At 49.3% G+C, this 23,994-nt stretch overlaps 1 protein-coding gene across 2 annotated transcripts in view; it reads right to left on the reverse strand.

The window, feature by feature from the left end:
• Nucleotides 1–23,994, reverse strand: part of PTPN3 (protein tyrosine phosphatase non-receptor type 3) — a 220,112-nt gene that overhangs the window by 32,572 nt on the left and 163,546 nt on the right. For both annotated transcript variants that reach the window (XM_032764588.2, XM_075062630.1), the window contains 3 exons: nt 22,423–22,513; nt 22,082–22,143; nt 332–478 (listed from right to left, as the gene is read on the reverse strand). In XM_032764588.2, the coding sequence (XP_032620479.1) occupies nt 332–478; nt 22,082–22,143; nt 22,423–22,513 (300 nt within the window). The remainder of the gene's footprint in view (nt 1–331; nt 479–22,081; nt 22,144–22,422; nt 22,514–23,994) is intronic.

The following is a 23,994-nucleotide window of genomic DNA, read 5'->3' on the forward strand; positions in this document are numbered from 1 at the left end:
ATGTTTTAGAGGGCATTCTCTAACTTCTTTTACATGATGTTTTCAGAAAAGCAGGCATCAGAATCTGCCATTCTAATATTTTACACATTTTCACATACAGAGTGGTAGGAAACAAGCAGCTGGCCTAACTGTTGCAGAGTTATTTATTCAGGAGAGGGGATAACAAACAAAGTTCAAAAAGGAAGGAAGATACACTAGCTTCTTTAGTAGAAAGGATTTCAGTGTAAACCAGCTTCAACAGCCAAGACCAAAACACAATTTAGACATGAATGTTTAATTACTTTGGGACTGATGTGAACTGCAAGCTTCAAGAGAGGATACACATGCTTACCCGTCCTCGTTCGGTGAGGGTTGTCAACATGATGATCAGCGATAACCTATGATCCCAGACGACCTGCCAGAAATGTGCGCAGGTATGTGGAAGAGGCCCTTGAGTGGCGATATATCTGTTCACAATGCCAGCAGAAGGAATTTCCATCTGTCAGGAGAAAAAGCACCTTACGTATCATTACTCAAATGCCCAATGTAATATTGTTTTCTTGTTTAAAATAATTTTCACAATGATGATCTTCTGAAGGAAGCTTAAAGAAACAAGTTGAGTAACAAGATTAACAAATTCACCTTAAATATCTTACAGAATACCACAATATTTGATTACTAATTTAAAATGGACCAAAATCACATGCTGAAACACAGCAATTTCTTTTAAATTATTTTTCTACACAACAATGAAACCTAGTTATAAACTCACTCAGATCCCTGAAGCCATTTACGAACTGATGAGTGTAGCATACAAATCATTACAACTTAATCTAAAATGAAAGGTTATGTACTGACTTGCTAAATTTACTCTCAACAGGCAGACATTTTGAATTCTCCAGAAAATGTTTTACTTATCAGATTGTAAAATTTTACAACCTATAATTCTTTATTATCCCTCGCACATTTTAAAAGAAAAAATATACTTACAAAAACCATGTTTTCTTTCGCTTCCCAACATTTACCCCCTATATTTAGCTTCTCAGCTGCTAGACTTGTCAACTACAGCAGCAGTTCTCAACGTTTTTCCGATTCATGACCTAAAACCCAGCTGCAGGGGTCAAACTGTGCTGATATGTGGTGGTTTGATAAACTGGTAAATTTATCTGGAGAATGTCTTCTTGTGATCCAGAACATACACGATCGTTTATTTAAAAAGTCTCTCTCTCTTATGGTTGAAAGGAAAACCTTCAAAAGGTGAACTGATGCAGTGAGGTGGCTCAAATCTGGAGTTAGCCTTAAATAATTACTCTCAGAAAAATATAAACTGACCCTGTTCATTTCAATATGCAATTAACTCTGAAATCTAATTATGACGATTTAAGTGCCAGCTTGGTTATTTCATTGCTAATCAAAGCAAATGAGAAAGGAGATGGACATCATGCATATCTGCTAAGAGAGTAGAATCACTTTTTGGAACTCAAGTAGGTAGTGTCTGGTTTGTGGACAGAGTACCAATACTTCTATTTTCCAATATCTATTTGGATTCAGATTCTCAAGGACATCACTCAGAACTCAAACATGCAAAAATGCTTTTCATACAGTTAGACCACCCAGAGGAACAATCCAGACTTTCCTCATAGCTTGTGTCACACAAGGGAACATGTTAACTACTTGTATGAAGGCACATGCTCGCAAAAGGAATCAGGGGCTGGGAGAGTAAGGGGTCAAACAATAAGACGTTAAGAAGCAGTAACGATGGTTCTTCAAGGCATGTGCCCCTATGAGTGCTCCGCTGTAGGTGTATCTGTTTCCCCGCACTGCTGGTTGGAGAATTTTGGTAGCAGTGTTCATTTGGCCCACACAAGCATTGCTGCCTCACTCTAACCTTGTGGTCTGCCACGAGACTAACCAGCATTGCACAGGCAAACTCTCCTCAGTTCCTTCTCTACCACAGAGTGTATGATAAGAACTCCGAAGCAGAGGGAAGGAGGTTGGTTCATGGAGCACCCAAGGGGGACACATCTTGAAGAACCATTGTTACTGCACAGTGTCATTACTTCTTCTTTGAATAGTGTCCCTATGGGTGCTCCACTGTAGGTGACTCCTGAGAAGTATGAAGCCCCAGCCTCCAGTAGAGCAGAGTCGGGTCTGTGACAGATGACAGTATTGTGGCACTGAATGTGGCATCTACAGCAGAGTCCCCCAGGATGGCACAGGGTTCGGCAAATGTATGCGCAGATGCCCAGGTAGCAGCTCTGAAGATTTCTGATATAGGGATACCCTTGGAGAAGACGATGGACGAGGAAACCAATCTCATAGAATGTGTGCAGATTACAGATGGAAGTGCTAAATTGCTAATCTGATAACAGAGCTTGACAGAATTTGAGGCCCATTTAAGAGAGCCTTTGAGCTGAAATCGTGTGCCTCTAGACCTGTCTGCTATGGAGAGGAAGAGTCTAAAAATTCTTGTCCTGTCCAAATGCAAGGCTCCTTACATTGAAAGTATGGAGGATGGCTTCTCTATTATCCTGGTGAGGTTTGGGATAAAAGATAGGAAGGTGAATGAGCTAGTTCACGTGAAATGCAGAAATCACTTTGGAGGTGAACTTCGGATGTAGTCTCAGCGTGACTTTGTCGAAGAAAAACATTGTAAAGGTGGGTGTGCCATCACGGCTGTTATCTCCTTTAGCCTTCTTGCCAAGGTAATGGTGATCAGGAACACCTTCTTCATGGAAAGATGAATTAAAGAACAAGTGGTCAGGGGTTCAGAGGGCAATCTAGTCACTTCTTTTAATACTAAATTGAGATCCTGTTGTCAGAATGTGTCACAGAATACCACTGCATCTCTCTCTCTTGGTCATGTGGGAATTTGCAGCAGAAACTGTCCACTGTCATGTTGTGTACTAGCAGGTAAGCCGCTGATATTGTAACATTGTGGGAAATGCACCAGTTCCATAGCTTTAGTGCTTCCATTCAAAGGGAGGACAAGCTGAAGGCAATGTCTGGCAGATATCTGAGGGCTGGATTGCACTGTCTTTGTAAGTAATGCTGTCTTGATGGTTTAAGTAATACATGCATGCTATATTATCCATCATGACCTTTGTGTGCATACCTCTGATCAGCAAAAGGAAATGAACACATGCGTTCCCTGACCACTCTGAGCTTGAGTAGATTGATGTGAAGGCACATCTCAGATGGAGACCATTTGCCCTGCACTGTGAGATCATTGAGATGTGCGTCTCATCCTATGAGGGATGCATCAGTGGTGAGAAGTAGTAATTGGAGAAAGATGCACAAACAGGATTCCCATGCAGAATTTTCCAGGACTGCCTGCTTTTGGTGGACATACATAGGAGTTTTTCTTTGTTCAGTCTGTAAATCGAACTGAAGCATGATTGGAGGCATTTCATTCAAAATTTGGCAAGAGCTATCACAGATGTGCCCACGGTCATGTGCCCCAGAAACTGTCTGGCTGATATTTGAGGGCTGGATTGCACTGTCTCTATAAGGGTGGAGAGACTGAGGAATCTCTGTTGTGGAAGGAGTGCTCTTTCTCAGACAGAGTCGAGATTGGCTCCTATGAATTGTAGTCTCTGTATTGATATTAATGTTGATTTTCATGCATTGATTTGTAGGCCTAGATTCTTGAATAGATCCAGAGTGGCATGGTAACTTGCTAGGCTTCGACGAAGGAAAATGCCCTGAGGAGACAATCGTCCACCGAAGGGTAAATCATGATACCTTGGAAGCGTAGGTGGGCTGCCACCAAAGAAAGGACCTTGGAGAAGGCCCTGCACTGATAATGGTCCTGACCTAGTATGAATTTGAGATATCTTCTGTGATACAGTATGATTGAAATGTGGAAGCAAGCATCTTGGAGGTCCAAGTCTGTGAACTAGTTTCCCTTTTCTAACGCTAGACTAATCATTGCCAAAGTGACCGTAATGAACTTCTGAGCCTTGACAAATTTGTTGAGCTCCCTGAGGTCTTGTATGGGTCTCCAACCTCCTTTTTACTTGGATATCAGGAAGCTGAAAGAGTAAAAGCTTTTGCCTCTTAGAAGTAGGTACACTAGTTCTATGGCACGTACACAGAGGAGATGGTCTATCTCTTGTAATAGGCTCTTGTGACAAGGGTTCCTGAAGAGGGACAGGGAAGAGAGTTTGGGGGGCAGGAGGAGGGAGGTGAAATGATGGAGTACCCATCTCAAATAATCTCAAGTACCTGTTTGTCAAAGGTTATCTGTTCCCAGGTCCTGAGGAACAGGGCAAGATGGCATCCATATGGATGAGAGGGGTTTTGAAGTGCTTGATGCTACTGAAGAGAGTAGTCTGACAGCAGCCCGACCAACCCATTAAAATCATCATTTTGAGGTGGATGGCTGTGAAGAAGTAGGTTGAGAGCCTGAAGGTTTCTGTTTGGAGAACCTGGATTTCTTTCTTTGGGGTTCATACGAGTGTTAGGATGAACATTGTGATGAGTGGGGCCTGAACAAAGGCTGAAGACTATACTTTCTCTTCTGCTCAGGGTGCAGATTCTGAGCAATTGAAGAGTAGCCCTGGAATATTTTAGAATGTGGAGGGAAACATCTGTCTTTTCCACAAAGAGCTTTGCACCTTCAAAGGGAAGGTCCTCCATGGTTGTTTGCATATCTTTGGGGAAACTAGATAAGTGCATCCAAGAGGAAATGGAACGTTCCGCCACATCAGCTGTGGGGAGTGCAGACTGGAGTGATCTCTGCCACTGTCTGGCTTTTGTTAACGATGGCTTTGAATTGATTCCGGTGAGAATCTGGGAGTTACTCAATAAAGGAATTGAGTTTTGAGTAGTTGATGTAATTGTATTTTGCCATTAAGGCTTGATAGTTTGCCATACGGAACTGTAGAGTATCTGATAAGTATATTTTTCTCCCCAAAAGATCGAGGTGCTTCCAATCCCAATCATAGGGTGTGGTCAGATGATGATGGGCCTCTTGAATTCACCACATCCACAGTGATCAAATTGGGGGGTGGGTGGGAGAAGAGAAATTCTGTGTCTTTCACCAGCATGTAATATTTTTTTAGAAACCCGCTTGTACATTGACAGGACCAAAGCCGGAGTTTGCCATCTGAGTTTAGCAGGCTCCAAGAGGGCCTTGTTAAGGGGGGGAGGGGAGGGTGGCTACTTTGGATGATGCAGAGACGTGTAGAATATCCAATAGTTTATGGTGTGGTTCTGTCACCTCTTGTAATGGTACTTGTAATGCATCTGCCACCTTCTGAGCTAGTTCCTGGAAAAGCATGAAGTCATCTGCTAACGATGGAGGAGGGGGCATCTGTGACATTATTCATATAAACTGGGACCATATAGAACATGGGCTGCAACCAAGGTCCTGTAGTGGCACCAAATCCTATGTAAAGGGGGGTCACATAAGGTGTCTAAGAGCAGGTTCTGGGTTACTGGTTATGATTATGCTGTCTGTATGTCTGTATCATTATGTAGTTGAAGTTATAAGTATTGGTTGTATACTGTCTGTATTTCAAATTAGTGCTGCAGTTCTGGGAAACACCCCAGACAAGTTGGTGTTAGCTCTGCTTAGCCTGCTTGATGGCCCATTAAGGACCATCAGCTACACAATTGACCCATTGAGAGGAGGCAGTAGGGCTTCTTGGAACTCAGCACGGGTGTGCAGGACTGGCGGACCAATGAATGACTCCAGACGTCCATTATTGCTGAATAACTTCACACGAGTAAGAATTCAAAGAAACAGTGGTATCTTTACATCCTGGAATAAGCCATATATAAGGCTGATGCCTACTCTCATGTTGGTCATTCAATCTGACTTCTTAACACTCTGGAGGAACTTTGCTACAAACTGAAGCTCTGAACAAAGGACTGATGACCCATCCCAGCGGGGGATGTTCCAGAGACTTGATTTAAACCTGAAGTTTACTCCATCACTGCTACAAGCCTGAACGAAGAACTTTGCCATTACTGTATGTAATTGATTCCATTTAACCAACTCTAGCTCTCATGTCTACCTTTTTCCCTTCATGAATAAACCTTTAGATTTTAGATTCTAGAGGACTGGCAACAGCGTGATTTGTGGATAAGATCTGATGTCTATATTGACCTGGGTCTGGGGCTTGGTCCTTTGGGATTGAGAGAACCTTTTTCTTTTACTGGGGTGTTGGTTTTCATAACCATTTATCCCCAGGACGGGTGGCACTGATGGCGATACTGGGAAATTGGAGTATCTAAGAAAATTGCTTGTGTGACTTGTGGTTAGCCAGTGGGCTGAAACCGAAGTCATTTTTGTCTGGCTGGTTTGGTTTGCCTTAGACGTGGAAAAACCCCAGCCTTGGGCTGTGATTGCCCTGTTTGAGCAATCGGTCCTGAATTGGCACTCTCAGTTGGGTCCCGCCAGAACTGCATCGTCACAGCATCACTATCTCATCTGGTGATGAAATGAGAAGCTGGTCTGGGAGGTAACCTCCTCCTCGACTTCAGGCTCTTGTTCCTCCCCAAACTGTGCAGGGGGGCTCAGACACCCTTGATGTGGTGGCCAAAGGAAGGTGTCTCATGGGCTCCTGAATGTCCATGCTAGAGCCATGAGAGGCACAGTGTCTATGTGCTAGCCAGGGGTCCCAGTAAGGCCACTGAGAGGGTAGAAAGGGCCCTGGAGATTGGTATCACAGGTGCCCATACCAAAGAGGCTGGGGGTCAGAAGGTACGGTTGAGGCCCATACTGGAAATGGGTACCGTTGGGTGGATGAGAAGAGTGGTATTTCCTCTTGCTTACTGTCTGACTCAGCACTTGAAAATGGGGGTGCATGGCATGATGTCACCAGCGAGTCTGGAGCTCTGGCTGGACTTGGTAGCGGTGTCCCGAGTAAAGTGAGTCCAGTGAGTCAGACACTGAAAGTTCTGTACTGTACCAGAAGTCCAGTGGTGTTGCAGTGATCAGTACCAGTAGCACTTGGCGGTGTTGAGACGTCTGCACAAGAGTTGGCGATCCTTATCATGCAGTCTGCTGGTGTCTGGTATGCAGACAATGGTACCGACATCAATGTCCACAGCGAAGGAGCCTTCCCCAGAGTGGATTCTCTAAATTTTCTTATGCCCAAGCAGTACCAATTATTCCTGGCCTGTGCCCCATCGAGTGTTTAGGCAGCCCAACATGTTCTGTCAGGGTGGTACCGTGCAAGCCCTTGGTACTGGATTTAGATGGCTTCAATGCCATCAGTGCCAATGATACCAAGCGAGCTGGATATCGTTTTTGGCTCAGTTGGGGCTCACTGTGGAGACTCACGGCTCTTTTCTTAGAGGTTTGTGAGAGCAGCTTGAGGTTGGCTTCTTAGGCTTCCCTTTCTTAGAAGTAGAGGGTTTCGGTGAGGATTCCCGCCATTTGGAGTATTGGTGCAGCTCCGAGGGTAGCTGTACGGCCCCTTCCATTAAGAGAAGCTAGAGTCTCAGTTTTCTATCCTTTCTGGATCTGGGTTTCAACTGTTGGCATAAACCACACTTCTATGGGATCTGGTTCTCTCCCAGAGAGCGGACGCACTGCGAATGTCAGTCACTGGGATAGATTCTTTGCAACTGAGACTCTTCTTGAAGCCCGGTGAACTGGGCATACCCTGTCCAGGGATGTCCCCAGATGCAGGGGGTAGGGGCTCAAAAAAACCCCATAAAGTTGTGGTGGTTTGGTTTTTTTTTAGTTATATAAAAATAGATGCTAAAGGAGTGAAAAAATAAAAGGGAGCCCTAAAAGATTAGATAAACTATTAGCAGTTCTATAGATGATAACCATCCACTTACGGACAGCTCCATCTCTAGCCAGGGGCAGTTGAGAAAGAACTGAGGAGAGTTCACCTGCCCAACGCTGGTTAGCCTCGTGGCAGACCACGAGTGTCAGAGCAGTGCCAAATGGACACTGCTACCAAAATTCTCTTAGCAGCAGTGCAGGGACATAGATACGACTACAGTGGAGCACCCATAGGGACACTATTCAGAAAAGATCATCACATTTGCAAAGGACAGACAAATAGTGAAAGGAAAGGGATATCCCTCTGGGGCAGGGACCTTAGCCATTAAGAAGAGACAGGCAATGCTACTGGGGGACTTTATTATTAGAAAGATAGACAAGTTGGGATGTGTGATGAACAGGAGACCACATGATGAACTGTCTAAAATGTGTGAAGATAGCGGATCTCACAAGATATTTAGACAGATTTATAGATAGCACTGCGGAGAAACCAATGGTCATGGTACATGAGGTACCAATGACATAAGGAAAGGTAACAGAGTTCCTGGAGGTGAAATTTAGATTGCTGGGTAAGAGATTAAAGTCTAGGACCTTCAAGGTAGAATTCTTTGACATGCTTCCTGTTCCACGCAAGACCAGTAAGACAGGCAGAACTGCAAGGTCTCAATGTGTGGATGAGACAATGGTGTAGGGAGGAGGGATTTAAATTTATTAGGAACTGAGAAACCTTTTGGAGAAGGAAAAGACGGTTACTCACCTTTGTAACTGTTGTTCTTCGAGATGTGTTGCTCATATCCATTCCAGTCAGGTGTGTGCGTGCCGCGTGCACGTTCGTTGGAGAAACTTATACCCTAGCAACACTCGGCGGGTCGGCTGGGCACCGCCTGGAATGGCGCCACTATGGCGCCGAATACATACCCCAGCCGACCCGGCCACCCTTTGGTTCCTTCTTGTCGGCTACTCCGACAGTGGGGAAGGACGGTGGGTTTGGAATGGATCTGAGCAACACATCTCGAAGAACAACAGTTACAAAGGTGAGTAACCGTCTTTTCTTTTCGCGTGATTGCTCATATCCTTCAGTCAGTGATTCCCAGCGCCTTACCTTAGCGAGCGGTCGGGTGAGATGTGGCCGATGTGCAGGACCGCCACCAAGGCTGCCTCATCTTCTGACTGCTGGACCAGATAGTGCGAGGTTGAATTGGATGATACCAAGGTCACAGCACGGGCATAATTCTTTCGGATGGGCACGATTGTGCCAGAAGGCGTCGAGATCCGAGCCCGGTAGAATGTGCCGTGGGTGGGTCTGAGACCTAGCCAGGTCATAGCACGTGCGGATGCATCCTGTCACCCAAGAGAGGAGAGCCCGGGAGGCGCAGACCCTTAATCCGTTTGCGCGACTGCACGAACAGGCTGGGGAACTTCTGGAAGGTGTTCATCCTTTCAATAATAGAAATGCTGAGGCGCTCTATGCACATTTAAGGAGTGCTAGCTGCTGCTCCGTCGAGGAGTGGGGTCTTCGGTCGAAAGAGGACCGCGGAGTACGATGTCCTGTTGGTCTTGGAAACGCGACACTACTTAAGGAGGAACGGCCGGATGGGTGAGGTCCGTTGCACCTTGTCTTATGAAATGACAGTGTATGGTGTCGGTCCACACGTGAGCGCTCTCAGTCAGAGACCCGACCTGGCTAGGGTAATGGACCCCAGATTAAGACGTGTTTCCAACACGGTCAAGAGAGAGCAAGTCGGCTTAGTGGCTCAAAGGGCGGATGATTATGGCCTGTTCAGGACCAAATGGAAGGATGAGCGCGCAGTGTAGGGCAAGGCGACGCATGGGGGGATAGAGGCACTCTAGCCCTATGAGCCGAGGACAAGGTGGTGGAGACCGGGTGACCCCTTCACCGGGGGGAAGGGATCAGCCGCGAAGTGCCTGCAGATGAGGCGGGCGCCAGGCCCGGCGGCGAGAGGTACAGTAGGGAGGCGATGGACCGGGGAATGAGACCGCGGAAGAGGACGGCCGGCTGTCCCGGCACCAGCAAGAGAGCATGGCACGGGGCCTAATGGTGTGTTTTTTTGGTGTGGTGTGTGTATGTGTGTGGGGGCAAGGGGAGGCGGGGGAGCGGCCGGCGTGACGGAGGAGCAGGGCGGCACGGGGCGGGAACGCGTGTGTGTGGCAGGCAGGTAGCGCACGCCGGGGACGGAGATGCGCGCGAGCGGGGGGCGAGCCTGCCGGGGGGGCGGGAGCAGGCCGAGGTTGGGAGGAGCCGGGAGGGCCAGGGACGAGGCCGCAGGGGCGGGCGGCTGGCCCGCGAGCGCAAGCGGGTATGGCGGCGGAGCGGCACAGACGGGGGGGTACCAGTGTTATGTGAGAGACAGGAGGCAAGGGGGGCCCCAGGGGAAGCGGCGGGTGCGCCGGAGAAGACCGGGGAACCAACGTCGGCACGGCCTGGGCGAGCATGGAGGGACAGAGCGACCGAGGAGAAGCCCACCGCGGGAAGAGCAGGGGGACCGGTGTCGGAGGACCAGGCGGGACGGACAGGACGGCGCGCCGGCGCAAGTAGGCCGGGCCCGCGGGAAGGGGCACGGGGGGGCGAGACAACGGCCAGGGGAAAGGGCCGCGGAACGAGGGGAGACGGTAGCCACCGGGGGAGGGGACGGGCCGGGGGGGCCGGGCAGCAGAGAACACGGTCGGGAAGAGGGGGCGGGAACGCGGGCACGCGAGGCGGACGGCCTGCAGCCGCCAGGGGAGGTGTGGAGGAGTCCGGGAGGACAAGCGAGGGGACCCCAACGAGTTTAGGGCAACGGCAGGGCAGCGACTGGGGTCGGCGAGCCGGCGCAGACCGGGCGGGAGGCAGCACCAGGCGAGAGTGGGGGCGGAGGGGACGCGGCAGGACCGGGGCGCGTGACGTGGATGATGGGCCCGGCCCGGGCGGGAAGACCGGAGGGAGCCCGGAGAAGGGGCGCAGGGGAGCCGGGACGGGGGACGGGGGACCGTGGGTCAGGTCGGCCCCAGAGCGGAGGGGCGAACGGGGGGTGAGGGCGGCAGACCGGTCGGGCGAGAGGAGGGCGGAAGCGGGGCGGGGGCAGGGGCGGCGGGCGCAGAGGCCAGCCGGGGGGGCCAAGGGGGCGGTCGCGGGGAGGCCAACCGGGAGAGGGCGCAGGAGGGGACGGGGGGGAGACGGAGAGGGGGAGAGACCAGGCGGAAGGACGGGCACAGGGAGCGGCGGCACGAGCGGGGGCTTGCGGCGGACGACGGCCCTGCACGGGATGGGCACCGTGAGGGCGGTGAGAGCCAAGGGCGAGACGGGGAACGGAAGGGGGAGGGGGAGCAGAAGCGAAGGGGCGTGGCGGCGAAAGAGCGGCCAGAGGGAGGACGCGGGCGGCAGGGCCAAGGGGGCGGCGGACAGGCCAGGAGCGAAAGAGGGCCAGGGCCGGCGTGAAGGCAACGGGAGCATCAGGGGGAGCCCGGCGCGAGGGCGGAAGTGGCGCGGAGCCGCCCGGGACGGGGAAGCAGGAAAGAGCGCGGGAGGAACCGGCCGCCGCGCGGGCGGCGGCTACGCCGCGAGGGCGGCGGCGGGAGAGGACTGGCGCGGGGAGAGGAGGGGCGCGGGAGAGGGGCAGGAAGATGGGACGGGAGTGGGCAGGAGGCGGGGGGAGCAAAGGGGAGGACCCGGGTGCCAGGCGCAGAACCCCAACGGCCGAAGGCGCGGGGACCACGCGGGGGGAAGGAGGAAATACGGGGGAGAGGGAGGGACAGGAGCCTGCGTGAGACGGGACGCCGGCCCGGGCGCACCGGCAAGGGGGCGGGCGGCCGGGGGGGGCCGGCGGGCCCTGGGGGGGCCCCGGGGGGCCGGAGGGGCCGCGCGCCGCCCGCGCCGCCGACGGGAGGGGCGGGCGGCGGGGCAGAAGGACGGGGGAAGGGGCAGGCGGAAGGGCGGCGGGGGGCACGGGGGGGGCGAGGCCCAAGGAGCGCCAGCGGAGGACCGAGGGGCCGGCAGGTGCGGCCGGGACAGGCGGCGCGGAACACCCGGGCGCAAAGGGAAGCCGGGAGGGGAGGCAGGCGGGAGCAGGGAGACCGGGAGCCAGGAGGACGCCGGCAGGGGGGGCCGGAGCGAGGGCCGGCGCGGCAGCGGGAGCGGCCAGGAGGGCCGGGAGAGGGGGGGCAGGGGGGGGCCCGGAACGCTTCTTGGGGAGCCGGCGTGAGGCCGTTGGGTTTGGGAGCAGGTGCGGGGCGGCCTACGTTTTCGCCGGGGTTAGAGGTGAGCGCGGCGCGGAGAGCCGGGGAGGGCCATTCGCGGGAGCGGTGTGGGGCTCCCGTCGGAGGAGACGGGCAGACTTTCATGCCCGAGGAGGGCCAGCCGCGAGCCGCGGGGCCGGGGGGCGGGGGGCGGCCAGGCGCGGCCGGTCATGTGACCAACGTGGACCCCATAGGAAGGGGGAGGTTGGGACATACATTAGTGACGCGGACCCCCTAGGATGGGCCTATTCGTGACTGTGCGCGCACCCCGTGGGGTTGGCTGGAGAAGGGAAATAGGCGGAGTTTCTGCAGAGTCGGAGGAGGCAGGGGCCGGGATGGGAATGGCAGCTGGCCTCAGGGGCCGGGGTAGCCTCGCGTGGCAGGTGTTCGAATTTTCGGCGCATGTATCGCATGGGGCTTGACTCCGGTCTTGTGCTACGGCCGCCTAGTGGTTGATGGGTGAAGAGGGCGGGCTACGTTTGGCTGCAGGGCTGTGCCGGATGCACGGGAGGCGAATGTGGGTTGCGCCGCGAACGAGTATCGGTCCCGCCCGCCAGCGGCGGTTTATGGCAATATGGAAGTACGCGTCCTTCATGTCGAGGGCGGCGTACCAGTCCCCAGGATCCGGATAATAGTTCCCAGGGAGACCATGCGGAATTTCAACTTGAGCATCCATTTGTTGAGCCCTCGCAGGTCTAGAATAGGCCTGAGGCCTCCCTTGGACTTGGGAATCAGGAAATAGCGGGAGTAAAACCACTTCCTCCTCTCTTCTAGCGGTACCTCCTCTATGGCTCCTGCGGCGAGGAGAGACTGCATCTCTTGTAAGAGTATTTGCTCGTGAGAGGGGTCCCTGAAGAGGGACCGGGATGGGGGGCAGGAGGGCGGGGGTGAAGCAAATTGGAGGTGGTAACCTTGCTTCACCATGCGCAGAACCCAAAGGTCCGAAGTCAGCTGGGACCACGCTGGGAGGAAGTAGGAAAGACGGTTGGAGAAGGGAGGGAAAGGATCCTGCTTTGAGACTGGTACGCCGTCCCCGGGCGCACCTTCAAAAGTTGGCTTTAGGCCCTGGTGGTGCCTTCGAGGGCCCCTGGTTCTGGCCCCCTTGGGGGCCGGATTGGTGCCTACGGCCACTCCGCCCGCGCCTCCTACTGAGGTCCTGTCTATTCCTGGGCAGAAAGTACGGGTGGGAAGGTTGGAGTCTGAAAGGTCTGCGTTGGGTCACTGGGGTGTGCATGCCCAATGATCGCATGATGACCCTATTGTCCTTCAGGTTCTGCAACCTGGAATCAGTCTTGTCCGAGAACAAACCCTTGCCCTCAAAGGGTAAGTCCTGGATAGTATACTGCAGCTCGGGAGGCAGGTTAGAAACCTGGAGCCAGGAGATACGCCTCATGGTGATGCCTGAAGCCAAGGTCCTGGCCGCCGAGTCAGCTGCGTCCAGGGAGGCCTGGAGAGAGGTCCTGGCCATGTTTTTGGCTTTCTCCAGGAACGCGGTAAATTCCTGGCGTGAGTCCGGGGGTAGCAGTTCGGTGAATCTACCCACCTCTGCCCAGGTATTATAGTTATATCGGCTCAGTAGAGCCTGCTGATTGGCCACTTGGAGCTGGAGGGCCCCCTCTGAGTATACTTTACAGCCTAGTAGGTCCATCCGCCTAGCCTCCTTGGACTTTGGGGCAGGTGCCTGCTGGCCATGGCGCTCCCTCTCATTGACCAACTGGACCACCAATGAAGGAGGGGAGGATGTACATACAAGTACTCGTACCCCCGAGAGGGTACCACGTACTTTCTCTCAACCCCCTTTGCTGTCGGTGGAATGGAGGCTGGAGACTGCCAGAGAGTGTCTGCAGTGGCCTGGATAGTTTTAATAAATGGCAGCGCCACTCAGATGGGGGCATCCGCGGTCAGGATGCTCACTACAGGGTCCTCCACTTCCGGGACTTCCTCCACTGGGAGGTTGATATTGAGTTCCACCCTGCGAAGGAGGTCCTGATGCACTCTGAGATCTATTGGTGGAGGCCCTGAAGAGGAGGTCCCCGCCACAGCCTCGTCCAGGGAGGAGGAGGATGATATCCCGGGAATGAGAGGGTCCTGGATAGCCCCTTGCTCCTGGGGTGGTTCCTGCTCCAGCTGTCCTGGGGAATCCGGAGGATGGGCCGCGTGCTCTTCTGACTCCGCCGCGGGGGGGCAGGAAATGGTGGCCTCTGGTGCCCGATGTTCCAAGGCAGCAGAGCGGGTCTGGACTAGGGGAGCGCCCTGGGCTTGATGGTACGCCCAGGGTGTCCAAAAAGACCACCGTTGAGGCCCTATGTCCTGAGGACGTGTGTCCTGAAAGACCCCCATGGGCACCTCCGTATCACGGTCCCGGTCGTAGTAGCTGTCCGCCTGTGAGGATACGGACGTGTGCCTGGACGGCCATGGGGGAGCAGAAAACTCAGGAGCTGCGGTGCCAACGGACCTCACACCGCGGGAAGCGGTGCCGGTACCCGGAGCGGCATCTAGAGCGAGACCGGGACCTGCGACCGGGCCGGTTCCGGGAGGTCGACCGTGATCTCAAGTCTCGACGGCGTGATCTGCTCCGGGAGGAACGGTGTCTGGGTCGGTGCCGGGAGCTGGAGCGGTACCAGGAGTAGCGGAATGAGGCGCGAGATATTGATCGGTGCCGTGAGGCTGATCGATGCCGGGAGCTCGACCAGTGCCGTGGAGATCGATGCCGGGAGCTCGACCGGTGCCGTGGAGATCGGTGCCGGGAGCTCGACCGGTGCCGGGACTGAGAGTGGTGCCAAGAGTAGGAGCGACGTCCCGACCTGGACCGTCTGCGGGATCGAGACCGAGAGCGGTGCCGTTCCGCTACACTGACGGGCGACGGTCTAGCCAGGGCCGGCTTGCTCATGGAAGGTGGTATCCGCACCGGAGGTGCCGGGGGTGGGGGCAGTGCCGACTCGGTCATGGCGATCAAGTCTCTCGCCCCAGAGAACGTCTCCGGAGTAGACGGCAAAGTAAGCTCTACCGCGGCAGGTGCTGGGGAGCTGTCAGGCGCCAGACTCGACGGCCGTCGCAGGGCTGGAGTCGACGGTGCCGGTTTAGGCGGTGCCGTGGCAGGTGTTGGTGCCGGGTGGTCCGACCGAGGCGCAGCCTCTGGCTGCGACGCGGGTGTTGTCGAGCCCGTCTGAGCCTTCGTCGTCTTCGACCTCGGGGAGAGGGAGCGGCGCGGGGTCGATTTTGGTGCTGGCTGTGGTCAGTGCCGGGGGTCCTTAGGCGTACGGGCAGAGCCCGGTGCCGTAGGGGTGCCTTTGCTTACCAGCTGGCTCGAACACGATGCCGAAGGTGAAGGCACTAGTGCCGCTTCCATGAGGAGCTGCCTTAACCTAATGTCCCGCTCCTTCTTAGTTCTAGGCTTAAAAGCCTTGCAAATTGAGGACTTAGAAGATAAGTGCGATTCCCCGAGGCACTTCAAACAGGAGTCGTGGGGATCTCCTTTTGGCATAGGCCTGTGACAGGCCGAGCACTGCTTGAAACCCCGTGAGCCAGGCATGAGCTCCGGCCCCGGGTGCAGGGACGGGGCTACTCCCCGAACCCCGCTACATCACTAACTAACAAACTATGACTATGAACTATAAGTGAATCTAACTAACTAAATATACAAGAACAATTAATAACAACTATGAATACAACAACTAGAGGAAGAAAAGCTACGAGTAGCTAGGGAAAGGTGGAGGTCAGCTAAGCCGCACTCCACTGTTCCAACGACCGACATGGGCGGTAAGAAGGAACTGAAGGGTGGCCGGGTCGGCTGGGGTATATATTCGGCGCCATAGCGGCGCCACTCCAGGGGGCGCCCAGCCAACCCGCCAAGTGTTGCTAGGGTAAAAGTTTCTCCAACGAATGTGCACCCTGCACGCACACACCTGACTGGAATGGATATGAGCAATCACTCGAAGAAGATTGGACTATACAGTTGGGATGGGCTCCACCTAAACCAAATGGAACCAGACTGCTGGCACGTAAAATTAAAAAAATTGTAGAGGATTTTTTTTAAACTAAGAGCTGGGTGAAAGCCAACAGATGTCAAGGAGCAGACAATTCAGATGGAGACACCCATTAAGGATGAATTTATTAAAGGGGGCACTCTATATGCTAGTAGAGAGGATAGGAAAGAAGTTAGTAAAGTATAGGTAGGTGCTAAAGAGTAACAATTAAACAAAAAAACATCCCATTTAAATACGAAGGCAAACAACTGAATATTGACAAAATGTACAAGTGCTTGTATACAAAAGCTACCATGATGGGTGAACTAAAGTGCCTGGCATCAAATGAGGATATTGGATATAATAAGCACCACAGAAAATTAGTGGAAAGAGGGATAATCAATGGGACACAGTAATACCATGGTAAAAAAACAAAACAAAACAAAAAAAGGAATAACAGAGTAGGTCACGTAGGGGGGAGAGGCATTAAAGAATGCAGAGTCAAATTAGGTAAAAATCTTACATTAAACAACTGTACCATCAAATCTCTATGAACAGAAATTCCATGCTTGAATAAAATGTGTATAGCAGTATGGATATACTACTGACCACCAGACCAGGATAGTGACAGTAACTATAATCTGTTAAGGGAGCTCAGAGGGTCTATGAAAGCAGAAAACGTAATAATACTGGGTGATTTCAACTATTCTCACACTGACTACATAAATATCACCTCAGAGCGTGATAGAGAGATCAGATTTCTAGACACCATAAATGACGGCTTCTTGTAGCAGCAAGTCCTGGAACCAACAAGGGAAAAGGCAATTCTTGATTTAGTCCTAAGTGGAGCACAGGATCTGGTTCAAGAAGTAACTACAGCTGAACTGCTCAGTAATAGTGACCATAATGTAACTACATTTAACATCCCTGTAGGAGGGATAATACCAAAAAAGCGCACTGCAGTAACCTTTAACTTTAAAAAAGAGAAACTACACAAAAATGAGGATGCCTGTTAGATGGAAATCAAAAAGAACAGCATGGGGACTATTGAAAAACACCATAATAGAGGTTCAGACCAAATGTATACTCCCTATCAGAAAAGACAAAAAAATACAACCATGGCTAAACAGCAAAGTAATGGAGGCCATAAGAAGCAAAATGGCATCCTTTAAAATTTGGAAGTCAACTCCTAGTGAGGATAATAGGAAGGTGCACAAACTCTGGCAGGTTAAGTATAATAAGGCAGGCCGAAAAAGAATTTGAGAAGCGACTTCCCAGAGATGTAAAAATTAACAGTAAGAATTCTTTTAAGAACACCAGAAGCAGGAAGACTGCTGAACAAAGAGTAGAGCTACTAGATAACCAAGGTGTTAAAGGAGCGCTGAAGGAAGACAAGGCCATTGTAGGGATGCTAAATGAATTCTTTCCATCTGTCTTCACTGCAGAGGATGTACGGGAGATACCCATATCAGAGCTAACTTTTTAGGTGACAAACCTGAAGTACTGTCACACACAGATGTGTTAATAAAGGAGAGTTTAGAACAATTTGGTAAATTAAACAGTATAAGTCACCCAGACCAGATGGTATTCATCAAGGAGTTCTGAAGGATCTCAAATATGAAATATTCACTGTAATATGTAACCAATTGCTGAACAAGCATATCTACCATATGACTGGAAGGAAGCTAATGCGATGCTGATTTTTAAAAAGGGTTCGAGAAGCGATCATGGCAATTACACCCTGGTGAGCCTAACTTCAGTACCAGGCAAATTACTAGGAACTATAGTAAAGAACAGAATGATCAGACACATAGATACACACGATTTCATAGAATCTAGATTTGTTGGGGAACAGTCAACACAGCTTTCGTAAAGTGAAGTCATGCCTCATCAGTCAATTGGAATTCCTTGTGGGTGTCAACAAACATATGGACAAAGGTAATCCAGTCAATACAGTGTACTGGGATTTTCAGAAAGCCTTTGACAAGGTCCCTTACCAAAGGCTCTTAAGCAAAGTAAGGAGTCATGGGATAAAAGGAAGGGTCCTCTCATGGATCAGTCACTGGTTAAAAGATAGGAAACAAAGCATAGGACTAAATGGTCACTTTTCACAGAGGGGAGAGGTAAACAGCAAGGTCCCCCAAGGATCTGTTCTGGGATCAGTTCTATTCAACAAAAATGATCTGGAAAAAGTGGCAAACAGTGAGGTGGCAAAGTTTGCAGATACAAAATTACTCAGGATAGTCGCATGTAAAGCAGACCGCAAAGAGTTACAAAAGGATCTCATAATTGGGTGATGGGGCAACAAAACTACAGATGAAATTAATCGTTGGTAAGAGCAAAGTACACTGGAAAAAATAATTCCAACTACATGTATATGATGATGGGCTCTAAATTAGCTGTTACCACTCAAGAAAGAGATGAGAGGATTACTCACCTTGTGCAGTTACTGAGGTTCTTTCAGATGTTTGTCCCTGTTATTTCTGCACTTCAGGTGAATCTACAGCTGTGCGCCTGCAACTGGAGATTCTTAGAAGCAGTGCCTATTTGGGTTGCACATGCACTCCCCTTGTCTTCTGACACCCCCTGGCAGCCACACAGTGCTGTGCAGCCAAACCTCCCTCACTGCCTTCTCCTCCACAGAGTGCATGTCTGAACTCCGGAACAGAGGAAAGGAGGGCAGGTAATGGAGCACCCACAGGGACACACATCACAAAGAACCTCAGTTACTGCACAAGATGAGTAATCTGCTCTTCTTTGAGCTGTCCCTGTGGTTGCTCCACTTTAGGTGACTTTAGAGCAGTATCCCTAGCTGGAAGGATGGGTCTTTGGAGTTGGATCTGCATGCAATGATAAAATAGTTAATTCTATAACAAAGCATCTGAGGTTGAGCCTTGGTCAATTGCATAGTGCTCTGTGAAGGTGTAGGCTGATGACCAAGTGGCTACTTTACAGATGTCCGTGACGGACACATTGTTCAGGAAGGCTACTGAAGTGAAGAGCAATCTGATGGAGCGTGTTCAAGTTCCCGGTGGGAGTTGCAGATCACGTTGGCAGTAGCAAAGGTAAACGTGCTTGGAAATCCTCTGCTTAGATATGGCAGATCCTTTAGACCTTTCCGTAACAGAAAGAAATAGCTTAGGTGACTTCCTGAAGGTTTAGTCCTTTTAGGATAGAATACTAATGCCCGCCTGACATCTAGAGTGTGGAACACTGCCTCGTGTTTTTTCTCATGAGGTTTAGGGAAGAAAGATGGGAGGTGGATGGGTTGGTTCAGGTGGAATGAGTAAGATATTTTAGGTACAAAAATGTAGGGTGTGGTCTTAAAGTGACCTGTATTTGACTAAAATTGTATATGGGGGGTACGCCAAGACAGCCCCCAGGGCCGGCTCCAGCGTTTTTGCCATCCCAAGAGGCAAAAAATCCCCAAAACCCACGATCGTTGGCACTTTGGCAGCAGCTCTACTGCTGCAGCTTCTTTCTTCAGCGATAGGTTCTTCCCTCCGAGAGGGACTGAGGGACCTGCCACTGAATTGCCGCCAAAGAGCTGAACGTGCCGCCCCTTTCCGTTGGCCACCCCAGACACCTGCTTGCTGGGTTGCTGCCTGTAGCCAGCCCTGACAGCCCCTAGTTCTCTCACTCATTGTGCAGATGTGATGGCAACGAGGAAGACCACCTTCATCGATAGGTGCATAAGTGAACATGTTCCCCTTGGTTCGAATAGGGAACCAATGAGACAGCGTAGTACTAGGTTAAGGTCCCAGGGTCGAGTGGGAACTTGTATTTCAGGATAAAGGTTTCAAATACTCCTGAGGAATCATTTAGTGGTAAGATGGGTGAAAACTGAGAACCCATAAACTTTGTGATGGAAAGCTGTGATGGCTGCGAAGTGTACTCTAAGTGAGCTCGAGGATACTTCTGATTTCTTTAGCTCCAGTATGTAATTTAGTACCAGTGGCAAGGGGATGTAATAGCCATGGCTTGCTGGTTCTGTTACCTTATGTGAAATCTCTTCCATTTGTGCAGGTAAGTATAACGTGTAGTTGACCTTCTGCTATTTAATAGTATGTCCCTTACATCTTCTGAATGGGTCATTTCATTATCCTGGAACCATGGAGGAACCACACCTTCAGGGGGAGGATCTTTAGGTTCAGGTGGTGAACCTGGCCTGCATCCTGTGACCAGAGATATGGAAGAGGAGGAAGAGCGAGTGGTGGACATACCACCATCCACAACAGATAAGGGGACCAAGTTTGTCTGGGCCATGTGGGAGTTATCAAGATGACTCTGGATTGTTTGGCCTTTATCTTGTGTATTACTCTGGATACGAAGGGAGAAGGGGGCAATGCGTACAGCAAAAGCACACCTCATTTGATAGAGATTGGGAGCCCAATCCTGCTCTTGAGCAGAACTGTGGACACTTGGCATTCTGGACTGTAGCAAAAAGGTCTATACTTGGGGAACCCCAGTGTCTGATATATTCTGTCAATACATGGTGTTTATTTCCTACTTGTGGTCCTGAGAGAATTTTCTGCTTAGTGCATCTGCTGTGGTACTCTGATATCCTGGTAGACAGGTAGCTGATATGTTGACGTTATGATGGATGCACCAGTTTCATAATCTCAGTGAAAAAGGAGTGTGACCTTGCTCCTCCTTGACGATTTATATAAAACATGCAAGCGATGTTGTCTTTCAGTACCTTGATAGTCTTGCTCCTAATCAGAGGTAAAAAACGTGAGCATGCATTGCAGACTGCTTATAGTTACAGTAAATTGATGTGTAATGTTGATCTGAGGGGGATCACCTGCCCTAGATTGTGTGGTTGTTCATGGCAGCACAGTCTTCAGCACAGGCTGTGCAAGCCTGTCTGGAAAACCTGGGCACGTACTTGCATTTTTAACGGATACTGAAGCCCATGTTGTCACAGCTTCACTGCTATTTTTATCACTCCATTTAGATTAAAGCCAGTGCATGTGTGTTTACAAAAGATGCAAATCAAATCTGCGACTGCAGTGTAGACATACCCTGAAATAAAGTTATCATTTAGAAAACAGCGTGTGTTGCATTGATGGCAAAAAAGTGAAAGTATCAATACACAGGGCTTGTAGCATTTGAAACAAAGTTATCGTTTATCAATGTCTTGGAAAGCTTCTGAACCATCCATAAGTTGTTGAATACTAGAGCATACTCGGGTCAGACTGTGGTTCTTGGCATGAAAGCTTTGAAATGCCCTTACACTGAGTAACACATTAAGGGAGGCTTATTTATAAGGTTATAAGAAATATCCTTCCCTTTACTGAGTGAGTAAATTTAGTCATGTGGGAAGGAGGCATAAAGAGCCTTTTCCTCTTGAATGCAAAGAAGTAAGGCATTATTGAAATCTTATATGTAAGAGAATGCTAGGTTTGGGGACTGGCTACTGGTCTGGCTGGCACACCATCCCTTGCATATTTCTAAGTGGCAGTGAGGCCTCAAGCCCTCTTGAGAATATGTTGAAAAAATGCAGACAAGTGCGAGGGAAACATTCATTCTTTAAAGTGAGTCTACACTTACTGCAAAACATAGAGTACAGACACTGCACACCCAGCCAGCACAGTTATAAACAGCAGTGTAGATGGTGAGGCACCGTGTAAGAGAGTAGAGTATAGTCAAGTGTCCTACACACCTGAACCCCACAGGGAATATAGCCTACACTGCTCTCTACATGCCCAAGCAGTGCCTCCCACGTCTACACTGCTGTTTCTAGCAGTGTAGTATTATGTTGCCTCCCTGGAGCCTCCTCCTGCTGGAGCCTCTTCTCACCCCAGTGCAACGCTCCAGCATACAGATATACATTATTAGATAAATACTAATTATTAAATCCTACAAAATTACTGATCTTAAAATTGATGCAATATATATGAAACTGTCTAACCGTTTTTACTTATTAAAAACAACCCTGCACATCTGCTAATGGTTTCCATATGCTTAAGCCTCCAGTCCACCAGTATAAATATTTGCAATCCTAATGAAGCACTTCAAGCTACTTATGCACTCCTAAAATTAAAATGAACAAAACATTAGGCTTTTTTGAATTAAATAAATACATGAATAAATAACTTTGCCTCTATATTATTAATTTCTTTCTATAATTAATATGGATGCTTGTATAACTTACATTCACATAATTTGCATTAATGTAATCTTCGTTTCCCTGCAATATTATCCGTGTGGAATCATCTGTGTTAAAAAAAATAAATTAAATTAACAATTGGATTGAATGCTTTATTATCACCTCCTCTCATTAAGTCAAATAACCAAGCGATCACAAGCACTTGGATCACAGGCACACGAACAAAGCATAGCAGTGTTTTAGAATGTAACATGGATGCACAATTACACAACTTTGATCATATAATAAATTCAGTAATGACAAAATTCAATGTGGTGGTTTTATAACATGTAAAGCGTTATTTAGGGGATAAAAGAAAACAGTCAAATTTTGTACTTAATACTCACAAGGTAGAACATCTTTGTATCGATTTTTGTCCATATTTTGAGGTATTTTTGCACACGTAACAGCCAGCCCTGGCTTCTTTCTATAAAGTTGCTACAAAACAGATATGAAAGAGGTTACATTCTGAAGAATTTGCTTAGGTAAAAAACATTATAGACACTAAATAGATCCACATATAAATGCATATTCTTTTAAAAGAAACTTATGTAAAGCAACTATGCAACGGGAAAGCCATCTCTTTTTCACTGCCTACAAAATTAAAGTGAGGGTGATTTTTAAATTCCAAAACCCCAAGAACAGAAACCCTACTATTATTGCTAGTCCATCATCTTCTGTACATGAATGTCTGAAAAATCACAGAAATGTGTGAAAGTAATTGACTGTTCCCAGGCAAGATCTACTTTGTCTTATGATAAATATTGCAGAATGTTGGGTTAGAAAGAGAGGAAGGAAGCAGATGGCAATAAAAAGCAGAAGAGAAGTAACTGCTGAAGACTGGCACTTTCCAGAATGAATGGTAATGCATATTCATGCACACGTTAACTTACTAGACTAAAACTGCTGTTTTCCATGGACTTTAGGTGTGTGTGTGAAGGGTGGGGCAAAGTCTACTGCATTTTAGCTGTGAAATTCTGAAGTGGCTTTTAAAAAACAGCTTAATAGCAGGATGTTAACAACATTCCATTCACATTAGACATATGAAAATAGCATAAAACATGCTTTTCAAATGTAACACACTCGAATATGGAATTTATTCATGAAGTTTTTGCTAAACAATAGAAGAGGTGTCCAGTATGCTGTGAAATGGAGACGTTTAAAAAGCCTAGAGAATAGTGCTGAACAACCAACACACAAAAGCAAGCAAAGTTATTTAAGGGAGACAGAGCAAGAAAAAATCTGAAATGCTGAGTGCGCAAGAAAGGATGGACTTCTTTTATTGTGTCCATGACAACAAATCAACTCTTCTTCAGACCTATATTGATGAGTATGGGGTCATAACCTCTGGTAACCATGTCTTATAGTCTTACTAGTGCACATGGCAGGTGCACTCAGCATCCTCAAAGCACTGTTAGAATCTCTATGTAGCTTGAAAATCTTCTCTCTCTCTTTCTGGTGCACTGTATTCATGTACTACATTAACATGTACGACTAGAAATACACAAGCACATTGCAATGAAAGAGCCCTCATTTATATGCTTAAATACTTGGTTGGATAGAGGCCTCAACAGTGAATTAAACGGGGTCTTGCAGATCTGTGTTATTTTGGAACAAATTCTATCTGGCATATCTGGAATAAATATGACTGTCTAATGGTGTAAATGAAAACACACGGGGACTATACGGATGACGTGCAGACAATGAGGCAAGGGAAAATATGGACCAAAGTATAGTGCAGGGGTCAGCAACCTTTCAGAAGCTGTCTGCCGAGTCTTCATTTATTCACTCTAATTTAAGGTTTCACATGCCGGTAATACATTTTAACGTTTTTTAGGTCTCTCTCTGTAAGTCTATATATTATATAACTAAACTAGTATTGTATTGTAAAATAAACAGGGTTTTCAAAATGTTTAAGA

Source organism: Chelonoidis abingdonii, chromosome 2 (genome assembly GCF_003597395.2).
Source record: "Chelonoidis abingdonii isolate Lonesome George chromosome 2, CheloAbing_2.0, whole genome shotgun sequence".
Lineage (NCBI taxonomy): Eukaryota > Metazoa > Chordata > Testudines > Testudinidae > Chelonoidis > Chelonoidis abingdonii.